Here is a 12659-nt window from a genome sequence, read left to right as displayed (position 1 = left end):
GGTGGTATTTGCTTCTTCTCCTCTCTCTCTCTCTTTTTATTATTTCCTTTTTTTTTTTTTTTTTAATGTTTTACTTACTTTTTGAGAGAGCGCAAGTGGGGGAGAAGCAGAGAGAAAGGGGGAAAGAGGATCCAAAGCGGGCTCTGTGCTGACAGCGGTAAGTTCAGTGTGGGGCTCAGACTCCTGAACCGTGAGATCATGACCTGAGCTGAAGTCCGACGCTTAACCGACTGAGCCACCGAGGGAGGCGCCCCAATATTTGCTTCTTTTCAAATCCAGATTTTGATGGTCACTTAGCGTGCTGACTCCTGGAGGGCAGAGGCCTTGCCTCACACACCAACCTCTCCCATCAGGGAGTCAGCCGGACTCTTTACTGCGGGTCTGATAAACACCTGCTAACGGCCTAGCGGCCCCATGCCCAGCCATGGAGGCGTTTGGGGTGTCATGAAAGCTCTCTCCCCAGCAACCCCGTGCCCATTCTAGAGCAGATGCCAGGTGGTGCCTCTTGGGTGGGAGCAGACCCCGGAGACGGCTCTAGCTTGAGCCACGGCTGGCAGGGTCCTGCCGGCTGGGCCTTTCCAAGCCCTTCTTTACCCCCTCCTAGGACCACCAAAAACCGCTCTGTCCCCGGAGAGATGGGGAATGGACTCATCAGCTACCTCCCTCATTCACCTCCCCTTTTGCATGCTCAGAGGTGTGAAGGCCGCTGGCTGAAGGAAGAGGAACTCAAGCCAGCCCAGGGTTGCAGAAGCCATTGGTTTTAATGGGGGAGAGAGGGAAGGGAAGGGGCCCTAAGTCAGGACGGTGAGCGGTGCGACGCCTCTCCTGGCTGGGCTGGCGTGCGGGGCGTGGAGGAGGAGCGTGGAGAGCGGGACCTCAGGACCTTTGTCTCCCGTCACGGGGAAGGAGGAAGGAGAGTTCAAATGTAGGGAGAGGGGTTACGGGCCTCCCGTCTGTGCAGGGTGGCAGTGCTGTTCTTCTGTGTCTGTGTGCAGGGGAGGAGGGAGCTGGCTGGGGGCAGAGGAGGAGCGGAGGGGGCGAGCAGCGAAGCAGCGAAGCAGCGTGGAGAGCTGGACCCATCCCTCAATATACGGAGCAGCTGGCCCGACCTCCGCCCCTGCCCTTCACCGCGCGCTTCCTCCCGCCGGCCTCTGCTTCTACTTCTTCCGGCCGATCTGCGCCATCAGGTGCGCGTTGGCAGCCGCCTTGGCCTGCAAGTTCTTGGCCTTGGCGATGTTGAAGAGGATGTTCATGATGTTGGTGGGAACGTCGAGGGACAGAGTGAACTTGGTGCGCCGATCGCTCTTGGCCTTGTCCCGGGACGGCCTTCCCCTGGGCTGCGCCGGGGACAGGTGTTTGTACCGGCCACTTCCGGCCCCGCCACCACCCCCGGAGCTGGGGAAGGTCCTCTTCTTCTTGTCCTCGTCCTCCTGCACCCGCTCCTCGTCCTCTCCTGGGGATGGGTCTTGGCTGGGCAGGTAGAGGAAGCTTCTCTTGCTCAGCAGCGGTGCGTCCCCCAGCGGGCTCTGCTTGGCCTCCGGCAGGGCTGTGTTGATACAGCTGACCAAGGACTTGGCTTTGTAGAACTTCTGGGGGAGGCCTGGCCTGGGGGCCCCCGGGAGCAGCAGCAGCAGCAGCAGGAAGTGGGCTGGCTTCAGCATCTCTCCCTGGAGTAGAAAACAGGGACGTGGGGCAGGGGTGTGAGAAGGGCTTGAAGCTCTGAAGGGCAGGGGTGAACATTCACTAGGGCTTCGTTACTACTCACCAGTGATTCTCCGAGTGTGGTCTCCAGACCAGCATCGTCACCGGGATATTCGTTAGAAATGCAAACGATTCTCAAGTCTTGCCCCAGAACTGCTAGATCAGAAAGTCTGGCGCCAGTCCCGTGGGTTGGAATAAACCCTTCAGGTGATTTCTGATGGCTCAGAGTACGATCTCACGGGTCGTGAGTTCAAGCCCCGCGTTGGGCTCCGTGCTGACAGCATGGACCCCACTCAGGATTCTCTCTCTCCCTCTCTCTCTCTGCCCCTCACCCCCCTCAAAAATAAATAAATAAACACTTAAAATTTTAAAAAGACAGGAAAGGAAAAAAAAAACCCCTACATTTAGTGTATGGAGCAGGTGAGGCAATGGAAGTGTCCAGCTCAGGGGCCCTCCTGTAACCCGGACTGTTCTGGTCTGAAGCCATCATGGTGGTTGGGCCCCTGAGCAACAGTGCTGGGCGAGAACTTAAGCTGCTTTCTCCGGCAGCGGAGAAGGGCTCACGCGGGGCCGTTCCCGCCCTCTGCCCAGCCTCCTGTGCAACAATAGCTCACAGCGTGTCGGAAGGCGATCAGAATTTGGGTTGTGTGTGGTCACCGTGCCTTAGGAACACGGTGAAGTGGGCAGAATTTACCTCCTGTGTCCTAGCACCAAGCCCAGCCCACACCCCGGCCCCCGTGGCCTCGCCTGGCCGCACTCTCTCCAGCTCTGAAGTAAGGACAGGAGGTTCCTTTACTCTACCGTCACCTTCATGCGTGAGAAAGAGACGCGAGGTCAAGGGGTGGGGTTTCATCTACTCACCCCCAGAGGAAGGGCTTCTGGCCATCCTACACACCCGATGTGCTGATACCCGTAGGTACTCCCGTATGCGCTGCTGGACCATCCCAGGAAGCGCAAAGAGTAAAAGGCTGCCCTCTTCACTTTGGTTGCTTGACCTGAACTTGGAGTTTCTTTTCTTTCTTTTTTGTTAAATGTTTATTTATTTATTTTTGGGAGACAGAGAGAGAGAGAGAGAGAGAGAGGCAGACAGAGAATCCCAAGGAGGCTCCGCACTGTCAGTGCAGAGCCCAACGTGGGGCTGAAACTCACCAACCGTGAGATCGTGACCTGAGCCGCAATCAAGAGTCAGATGCTTAAGCGACTGAGCCATCCAGGTGCCCCTGGAGTTTATTTTCTGTCTAAGACCTCCTTGGCTCCCATAAAAGGAAGCAAGAAAGATGTGGTTAACTATGGAACTTTGGGGGGACTGCTGTCATTAAGGTAGTTTTTAGTAAGTAAGAAAAGTTGGATAAATAAATCAACACGGGGGTCCTTCTGGGCATCGAGAAGTGCTAGGCTAGCATACGATCATTCCGTTTTCTGTGGTTACAGGCAGAGGTGAGAGGGACTGGCAGTCCCATGCTGAGTTCTAGCCTCAACTCTGCAAATCATTGTCACCATGACCTTGAGCAGGTCATTTCCCAGAAAATGAGTGGGAATGAATGAATGCATTCCTACTTCCCGACTTCTTTACGCTGTGAATGGACGAGGCTAGAACAGACCCTTAAATACCTGAGCCTTGTTCTGTCTCTAAAGGAGAATCTTGTAAGCCCTCGCTCTCTCACTTACCCTGGACACACACACACTGACCTGGCAAGTTTTCTCTAGAAGACTGCTGTTTTCTCACACACTCTACATTGCACCTACTGCCTTCTTCTTCTTCTTTTTCTTCCCCCCCCCCTTCTTAAGAGACCAGGTTGCTTTATTTGTTTGTTCATTTCTTTTTAAATCATAAAAATGTTGAGTTTATCAAACCAGTTATGAAAAAAACAAACCGTGATCCTTTATAAAATCCCAATGCATGAACTAGCTACATCTGGGCATGTACGTGGCAGTGTGCAGTGAAGTCAACACAGACTTGGGAGTTAGAGAGACACAGGTTCCAATCCACCTCGTCCTGGTTTGCCTGAGGACCGTGGGCAGATTGTTGAACCCCGGTGCATTTCAATTTCCTCATCTGATACATGGCGATAGCAATGATTGCCTCATAAAGCTTATGTGGAAGATTCAATTGAGGCAGATTAGCTCTTGCTGTAGCCAGATACTTAGTAGAGGAGACTGTTTACACATAAATAATCTCCGGGTCCTAATAGGGTAAGATTCAGTTCACGCACGACCATTTCAGAAGTGATATCCATATCTATATATTTCTATCTCTATCTGTCTACACCTACGTCCACACATGCCAGCTGATTTGAGCCAGTAATTTGATCCTGCAGACCGCTATCTTTATTGTGGTATATTTCTGGCTTTTAGTTTTTGGTAGTTATACTACTCTCTCCATTCTAGCCCCGCGGCCTCCTCTTGCCTTGAACGCAATCTAGGCGCCATCGGTAGGTTTGGGATGAGGCATCTCTAACACCCTCGTAGAGGACACTGATGCTGCGGGTCCCTGGACCACGTGGTGAGAACCAGCTTTCTTGGTGTCCTGGTCCTCCCGGGCTCTCCTTAGAATTGCACGCCAAATGCCCAGAGAACTTTTTCCGGGGGGTGTAATGTGTTCGATAACCAGACTTTCGGCTTTGTCGTTTACTGAGGGTCCAGTCCGTTCTTCTGGGTAAACATCGTACGGAATCGTGGCGTTAGCTGCCCTGCACCTTGCAGGCGCCTTAAGGCTTTGGAGCAGTTTCTAAGGGCTTGTAAGACCGACAGGATTTAAAGACTCAAAAGCCAGTTCACAGAGAAAGGGGTGACGCTGGAAGGGAAGCTATAGAGAGAGCTTTGTTTGGGGTCGGCAGCAGAGAAGCTCTCCACAGGGAAGAGCCCTCCTTCGCTCCCCAGTAACGTCTGATTCCTTAGCAAGTCTCCCCTCTTAACGCTCCCCAGAATCCTTTGCCACCGCCCCTGGTGACACAACACACAGGTTCAAGATCTCCCTGCCGCCTGCTGTGAAAACAGCACTGCCCCTGGAGTTAGATTCTAGGGGGCAAAGCTCTACCTCTGTGTTTTTCTGGATCATTCTGTTGGGATCTAGCAGTACTTTTCTAGGTGCTTCTCAGAGATGTCCCAGAGTCACGCCTGGGGACGTAAGGCAGTGAGGGACCTGTGAGAGCAGAGCACCCCCAGGGGGAGGGGACCCCAGGGCAACAAAGACCGGAGCTGAAGCCAGAGGCAAATGCACCAGTGGCCCCGTGCTGACCCCTTCTCCAGCCCCCTCCTCCAGCCCCTTTCTGCAGCCCCTTTCTGCAGCCCCCTTCTCCAGCCCCTTCTCCAGCCCTTTTCTCCAGCCCCTTCTCCAGCCTCCTTCTCCAGCCCCTTCTCCAGCCCTTTTCTCCAGCCCCTTCTCCAGCCCCTTCTCCAGCCCTTTTCTCCAGCCCCTTCTCCAGCCTCCTTCTCCAGCCCCCTTCTCCAGCCCCTTCTCCAGCCCTTTTCTCCAGCCCTTTTCTCCAGCCCCTTCTCCAGCCCCTTCTCCAGCTGTGAGGAAGGCAGAATGACTCCCCATCCCACCCCATCCATCTGCAAACCCTGACAAGGAGTTGAATTTAAGAAACATTTTCTAAAACAGTGGCTGTGGCATCTAGGGGAACTTGATGTGTTCCAGCAGGTGTTATGGTAATGAGCGCTTCTCCTCTGGGAGAAGAGGTCTTCTAGGGGAGACCCTTACGAGTGTGGGTCACACCGATTCCCACAGACGTCCAAGCAATTCACCCTTAGAGGGGCTGTGAGGGCTTCTACTCGGGGCGGCCGGGAGAAGAGCAGTTGTAGATAACATGTCCCTGACAGTATTCTCATTCATCTTGTTTAATCCGTTCTCAGAACTGTGTGGGGGTGGGGGTGGGGGTGGGGGTGGGCGTGTGTACGCTCGATTGCCGTGTTTGAGGAGAAAGTCACAAATAGCATTTCTCAGAGAACTTGGACATTTAACTGGGGACATCAAACACCCATCCTCATGTTTCCTCCCCCTCACAGGTGGCACCAAGTCATTACAGACATCTGTCCCCTTCCTCTAGTGTCCCGGCTTGGCAAGGGAGAAAGGACTCCAGGCTTTGAAGGCAAGAGACCCGGGGTTCAAAATCACCCTCGTGCTCTCACTTGCCCGGGGTGACTCACTTAGCCTCTCGGTCTCCACATCCCGAGGAGGAGACGTTGCCTGCCTGGCAGGTGTGCAGAGAGGAAGCAGGACACACAGCAGCCTCTGCTCCTGCAGCCCGTGGGGAGTTACAGCCCCCAGTTGCTATTCCCAACCATCTCCCCATTTGTAAACACGATTTTCTTGTTCACGGCTGAACCCCGTTCAGAAAAATACACTTGCAAGAACCCGTTCTGCCTCCAATCTGTTAACCTTTGCCAAGCAGGTCTCTCTGGGCCAAAAAGGGAGGGCGGATTTCTCCTCACCTAAAGCACAGACGGTGCTGTTCAGCACCGGGCTGCCTGGGGCTGGTGCCCAGGGACACCTGCAGCCTCGGTCTCTCGCCCCCGTCCAGTCCCCGGCACCTCCTGCCTCGTGTAGGGCCAATAAGCTCACTCGTCCCTCATGGACACGTCCCCAGCCGAAATCTTACCTGTGAGTGGCCTTCCCTCCGCAGTGGAAATGCTCAGTGAGGGGGGCAGCCGCTTCAGGACCAGGAGATCTGCCCCAGAAACATCCCCCCTGAACTTCTGTCCCGGCTGGGGTCACTGCTCTTTCTTTCCTTGTATTGTTCCCAAGTGGGCCGTGATCGTCCCTCTCTATGGAAACCACTCCACTCCCTCGTGCATATATATAAAAGTGACAGATCACGGGGTGGGTTGTAATTCCAGACGTGGTGTCTACACTGGGACGCGATTTCATTTAAAATACGACCGAACCAGCTGTCCGCGTCATGGAGATGACAGGCACTCTGTATCCTTGACCCCTCCCACACACCTTCCACCGGTCCTCCCCCTTCCCACTTCCCCTCCTGCCCTAGCAACGTGCTCATTGATAAAAAGAAGGAAAAAAAATACTCTGTTAAATTGAGAACAGCTCCTTTGAAGAGTTTTATCAGGGATCTTAGTTCTTCCTGATTTCAGCCTTCCTTGCATCCTTGTCAGGCTGCCCCTCCTTTTGGAAATCTGGATGCAGGACCGGCTCTGAAAGCAGACAAAGTGACTTGAAGTTCATCTTTTCACTTGTAGTTCTGGTGGGTTCTGAGACGCACTGTTATCTCTGGTGACTCACAGAGCTTTCTAAGTTTGTGTCCATCAAAGGGCACATCGGGAGACGGGCACAGTGTACCTAGAGCTTCTGAGGGGAAATCATTTGAATTTTACCCATTTTTTTTTTTCATCTGTTCATCCAACACTTTTGAGCATCTGCTATCCTAGCAGTTATTGGCAGGAGCCTGAGGAACTGGAAGAAGTCGAGAACCCTGTTCTTACAGGCATCACAGTAGAGACAGATATGTAAAAACAGCCTAATCTCAGCATGGCCAATACCATAGTACTGAAGGGAGCATGCCCGTGCTGGACACTCGACGCAGGTAACTCACACAAGGAGAGGAGAACAGAGGTTCAAACAGGGAGGAGGCTTGGGAGGGAGAGAGCCTGCGAAGAGAAGGATTGAGGACATGGGAGGCAGGCAGGCAGGTGCTGAGTCAGGAGGCTGGCTTCACCCTGGGAGGTAAGGAACACCCAGGCGAGAGGCTTTCGATTTCATTCCAAATGTATCAGCAAAGCTATGGGGACCTGTAGGCAGGTAACCTCCTTGTTTCACAGGTAAGGACACCAAGGACAGAGTCACGGTGAGCATCTGGGTCTCAGGTGGGCTGAACCATTTGGAAGGGCCATGCAAGACCCAGGCCGTGTCCGGACCTCTGGATAAGACCACACCTTCCCCTCCTAGACAGGCATTGCCACCTCCTGAAGTTCCTCTAGATGAAAGGTAAGTGGACTTCTGGAACTATCCAAACGTTTTAATGCTCACGGGTATTTTGTGTCACAAAAGGAAAGCCCTTGTGGGGAAGAAAGCCACACCCTCCACAGCCTCAGCCTTGGTTGTAGACACATAGAATTGGACCTCACTCGGTTCCTGCTTCTGGAGCTGCCTGGCTGGGCTTCTCCTGAGATCAGCAGCGACATGAAACTAGAGATCTGAATCCAACTCATTCATCCACTTGTCCGTTCGTTCATATATTCATCTTCGGGAGAGATCTTATTTCTCCCCATTTCAGATAATTAGGCAGTAATGGAATTTGTGTAGGCTGAGGGGTAGACAGTTAGAAGCCTGAGTTTAACCCCCCTTTCTGCCCTTCTGAGCTCTGGGATACCAGAGAAGCAGTCTTGTGAAGAAGATACCAAACACTGCTACCCCGAGAGCCGTGGGGATTCTCAGCCTTGGCACTATTGACATTTTGAGCCAGATGATGTTGTGGGGGCCGTCTTGAGCCTTGTAAGATGTTTGCAGTATCCCTCTACCTTTGAGACTTCAGAGCATACCCTCCCTTGCCCAGCTGTGACAACCAAAACTGTCCCCAGCTATGTCCCCCAGGGGCAAAATGACCCCCATCTGAGAACCACGGCCAAGAATATGGGATTTAGAAGGAGATGCAATGAACATTGGCTGCTTCTTCTTCATATTCTTCGTCTTCTCCTTCTCCTCCTCCTCCTCCTCCTCCTCCTTTTTTCTGCCCATCTGCTCTCTCTTCTCAACTTCCTGCAAAATCTCTCCACCTGAGACCAAAGCCGCAGAAGCCGGTGGAGCCTGTTGGTGTCAGCGGCTAGTGGCCGTCCTTGAGCGCACCATCCCCTCTCCAAACAGACGTGGGCCCATAGGTTCCCCCTGGCCCATCTGGGTTGGCTTTGGGGTTGGCTGATTGCTCCTGTGAACTCTCAGCCTGGGACTAAGAGTGTCCCGTGTGGGGTCCACATAGCCCTGAGCGGTGGCTGAGCGTGTTGTCCTAAAGATGCTTTTCTTAGAGCAGTCTATTTGCTTTACAACTGCAACAATGCTTCTGACTGCATCTGCTGGAGGCTTGGAGAGAGGCTTGGACAGAAAAAAAAGCCAACTGGTGAGCAAAAGCCCCCAGGGTGTCCTTTCTAGCAAACAGTGGTTTCCCTTCAGTCCCTCTGCTAGAGCCCACGTGTGGCTCTGTGCTATGCTTGAGCTTTTCTCTGGCCTTGGTGAGCTATTAGTGTCTCCCATGAATTCAGCAACAGAATGTTGTTTAGGGGTATAAATCCTCTAGCATGTGGAGGCCTGAGTGGAAAGAAAATGATGATCGGTTTCATATTCGAATAGAAATGCCTTATACTGGGGCACCTGGGTGGCTCAGTCAGGTGTCCGACTTTGGCTCGGGTCAAGATCTCAATGGTTCATGGGTTCGAGCCCCGCGTCGGGCTCTGTGCTGACAGCTCAGAGCCTGGAGCCTGCTTCGGATTCTGTGTCCCGCTCTCTCTCTGCCCCACCCTGGCTTGTGATCTGTCTCTCACTGTCATTCAGAAATGAATAAGCCTTAAAAAAAATTAGAAAAAAACAAAACAAGAAATGCCTTATATTTATAAAGCTCATTTCTCCAAAGTGCTCAGAGCGGTTACATAGAATAGCGTAGTTTCTCAATGTCTGTGCTAGGCAGTAAAAGAAAAAGGACAGGAAGAGGAATTAGGGAATTTCCAGAATACTCGATTTACAGGGGAGAGGTTTTACCCTGGCATCAGGAAAGAGCGTTTTCCCTTCTGCCTTGGCTGCCTGCATGGCTGTTTCATAGGGACTGTCACATTCTCTGCTCTTTTGTTTCCCGTTTTATGAAAGGTGGTTAGCGTGCCTTTGCCATTTTCTTAATAAGGTTGACGACAAGATAGCGTTCCTAAGAACTTGATGACGTTTTACAGGAACGCAGAATGTTATTGTCAGCCTGACTTTCCAAATCTCCCCTTATTTTTCCTGATTCTCAGTTTTCCTCGACTCCTCAGTGTCTGGCAGGTGTGGGTTAATCTCCCATTGTGTTTGTGAGTTTGTCAATTTCTTCTTGTAAGTCTGTCCCTTTTGGAGTGTTGGCTACATACAAGCGGTCCCTTTCATCATTTTACTGTCAACCAGTTCATGCCAAAGAATGCCTCTTGTCTTGAAGTCTGTTCTGCTTGGGATCAACATAGCTACTCCAGTTTTCTGTTGGATAACATTTGCTTGGTGCATGTTTTCCGGACTTTTCTTTGTCAACATTTTTATTTTTATTTTTTTGTAAATAGTACATATTTAAATTTTAAAATCTAACCTCATAACCTCTGTAATAACAAGGTCTTTAATACACTTACACTAATAGTGATTACGGGTATATTTGAATTTTTTTCTGCTGTCTTACTTCGGGCTTTCTGTTTGCCCTGGGTTTCCCCCCTTTTATCCTATTCATTTCTGTTTTTCCTTATCTGTGTTCTGCTCAATTAATTCTTCATTTTCATTTTTCCCTCTATTAGTTTATAATGTAAGCTTTCAAAGCCACAATGTTTCCTCAAATCACTGCTTTCCCTACATCCCACAAAAAACGAACAGCCCACTTTTAATCTGGTGAAATCATTCTATCTGTTGAGGAGGGGAGACCCTTGCTTTGACCCATGTTTCTTGCAACACACAGGACTGATTTAATTGTGAATGGTTAGTATTTCTGCAATAATGGCCGACTGATCACACGGTGGTCATTTCCAGTCTTTTCTGATGGAGGTTCTGCAGCACCTCCTCCGAGCATCTATCACAAATCATTTTCATTTTGTATCCATTTTGAAACCAGAAGCAGTGGAAACAGGTGGGGAAAGTTCTGGCTCGTCTCCGTATCCAAGCACTGTGGTGATTTGTCAGATGTTTTATGGTCCTCTCTACCGGACTTTTGGTAGCCGGTTGATTCATAGAGCAAAGCTCCTGGGGGCCACAGGCAAGATGCAGGTGCCTCTGTCAAGGCCACGTGGAACAAAGAATCAAAAGCTTTCTGTTTCCCCAAGGAAGGATAGGACACGTGCCTTCCTGGATAGTCTCGTGTACCTGTTGCACTGCTATCTTCCCAAACTCAGTGGTCTGTGGTCTGTTTACTTGGTAGATGAGGCAATCAATACCACCAGATCCACTTAGAGGATATAAGTTTTCTGTCCTGACAAGGGAAATGAGACCTCTTCCAAACTTGCCTGCAAAGCAATCGAGTGGGCAGCGTGCTCCCAGAGAGAGGTCCAGGTCTGTGCGCCCCCCATCTCCGTGGAAGCACAGTCCATAGTGAGGGTGGCCCAGCACCCACCCTTCCTCCAAGTGCGGTAGATGCACCTTTGCCATTTCTTTCCCTAGATTTGGAACCTCTGTCTACGTGCCTGCAGGCTAAGCAGGTACAATGCCCCATCAATTAGCTAATCAATGAATGAGGAATAAAACCAGCATATTCCCATCTGCTGTAGATTCGAATCCATTTCCCTTGGCAAGCCCAGGCCTTGGAGCTGGCTGTGGTTAACGCCAAGCTCTTCGCTGATGGTAACTCCTGCTTGAATGGAGCTGCCTTAATGTGTTTTCTCTGTGAGGCACATCACCGCATTCTTGCTCTTAGGGACATGAGACAGTACTTCACGTCTACACTTGGGGGCCGTTTTAGACAGCAGAATCACCAACAAAAAGCCCAGAAATGCTAAAACGCAGCAGTAAATGTAAAAAGGGCACTCGTTGGCCATATGGGAACTGAATGCAGAAGGCACAGTGTCGCCTTGCTCAACCTTAGATGGGAACGTGTGTGTTGGGTGACTAATTTTTCACCGCTCTGTACAAGCACGTACCTGAATGATCCCGCGTTAATTTTGGAGTGTTTTATATTCTTAATTTTTTTAATGTTTATTTATTATTGAGAGACAGAGAGAGACAGAGCGTGAGCAGGGGAGGAACAGAGAGAGAGGGAGACACAGAATCCAAAGCAGGCTCCAGGCTCCAAGCTGTCAGTACAGAGCCCAATGGGGGGCTTGAGCTCACAAACCACGAGATCATGACCTGAGCCAAAGTCGGACACCCAACCGACCCAGCCACCCAGGCACCCCTGGAGTGTTTTATATTCTTTTATGAGCTGGTCAGTCAGATGCAACTGTATGAGCAGGCACAGGAAAGATTCAGGGAAACAAAGTTTATTATACCCAAAGGTCCTGCAGGCATGAGGCAAGGCCACCATGCGGGGCCACTTGGGGAAGCACCAGGGTGGTCAGGAGACAGAGACAGGAGCAAGGAGAGCACTTAGCCACAGACTTTTCTGGGGTTTCTGCAGGAAAAGAAAGACAGAGCAGGATAAACAGTTTAGGACAGGCTCATGTGAACAATTCAGCAGGCTCCGGGCTGTAGGGCTGTCCCTGAATGCCCGGCTCCTGGCCCTGGGATGACAAAAGCAGAAGAACATCGCCTCCTGGGGCGCACAGGCCACATACAGGGGTCTGGCTCAGGACTGGCAGTTTGCAGATCACAGGTCTGCAAACATATATATATACACACACACACATACATAATATACATACACACACACACATACACACACACACATACACACACACACACACACACACACATATATACACACACACACACACACGTATACACACATATATATTTTTTTATTTTTTTATTATTTTTATTTTATTTTTATTTTTTTAGAGAGAGACTATGAGCAGGTGAGAGGGGGCAGAGAGAGAGGGATAGAGAGAATCCCAAGCAGACTCCACACTCAGTGCAGAGCCCAACACGGGGCTTGATCCCATGACCCTGGGACCATGACCTGAGCCAAAATCAAGAGTTGGTTGCTCAACCAACTGAGCTACCCAGGCACCCCTCCTCTTTTATATATATTATATACATTATAATATATATAATACAATAAGCAAACTGCACTATATCTGTGAATAACAAGGATCCACAGCATGTGGTGAATGAACGAATGAAAACCAGAAGCCAAAAGCAT

The 12659-nt window shown here is 50.9% G+C and overlaps 1 protein-coding gene across 1 annotated transcript; it reads right to left on the bottom strand.

The window, feature by feature from the left end:
* Window positions 1-742: 742 nt before the first annotated feature.
* UCN3 (urocortin 3) lies at window positions 743-6778 on the bottom strand. Its single transcript, XM_045466100.1, has 2 exons — window positions 6303-6778; window positions 743-1667 (listed from the first exon to the last, which is right to left on the bottom strand). The coding sequence occupies exon 2, from the start codon at window positions 1659-1661 to the stop codon at window positions 1158-1160; it is 504 nt and encodes a 167-aa protein (XP_045322056.1). The 5' UTR covers window positions 1662-1667; window positions 6303-6778; the 3' UTR covers window positions 743-1157.
* Window positions 6779-12659: the final 5881 nt, after the last annotated feature.

Source organism: Leopardus geoffroyi, chromosome B4 (genome assembly GCF_018350155.1).
Source record: "Leopardus geoffroyi isolate Oge1 chromosome B4, O.geoffroyi_Oge1_pat1.0, whole genome shotgun sequence".
Classification (NCBI taxonomy): Eukaryota; Metazoa; Chordata; class Mammalia; order Carnivora; family Felidae; genus Leopardus; species Leopardus geoffroyi.
Note: the sequence above shows the minus strand (reverse complement) of the source record. Positions and strands in the feature narration are given on the sequence as shown.

Coding starts and splice junctions, on each gene's coding strand:
- UCN3 (XM_045466100.1), bottom strand. CDS start 1,661: ATGCTGAAGCCAGCCCACTTCCTGCTGCTGCTGCTGCTGCTCCCGGGG.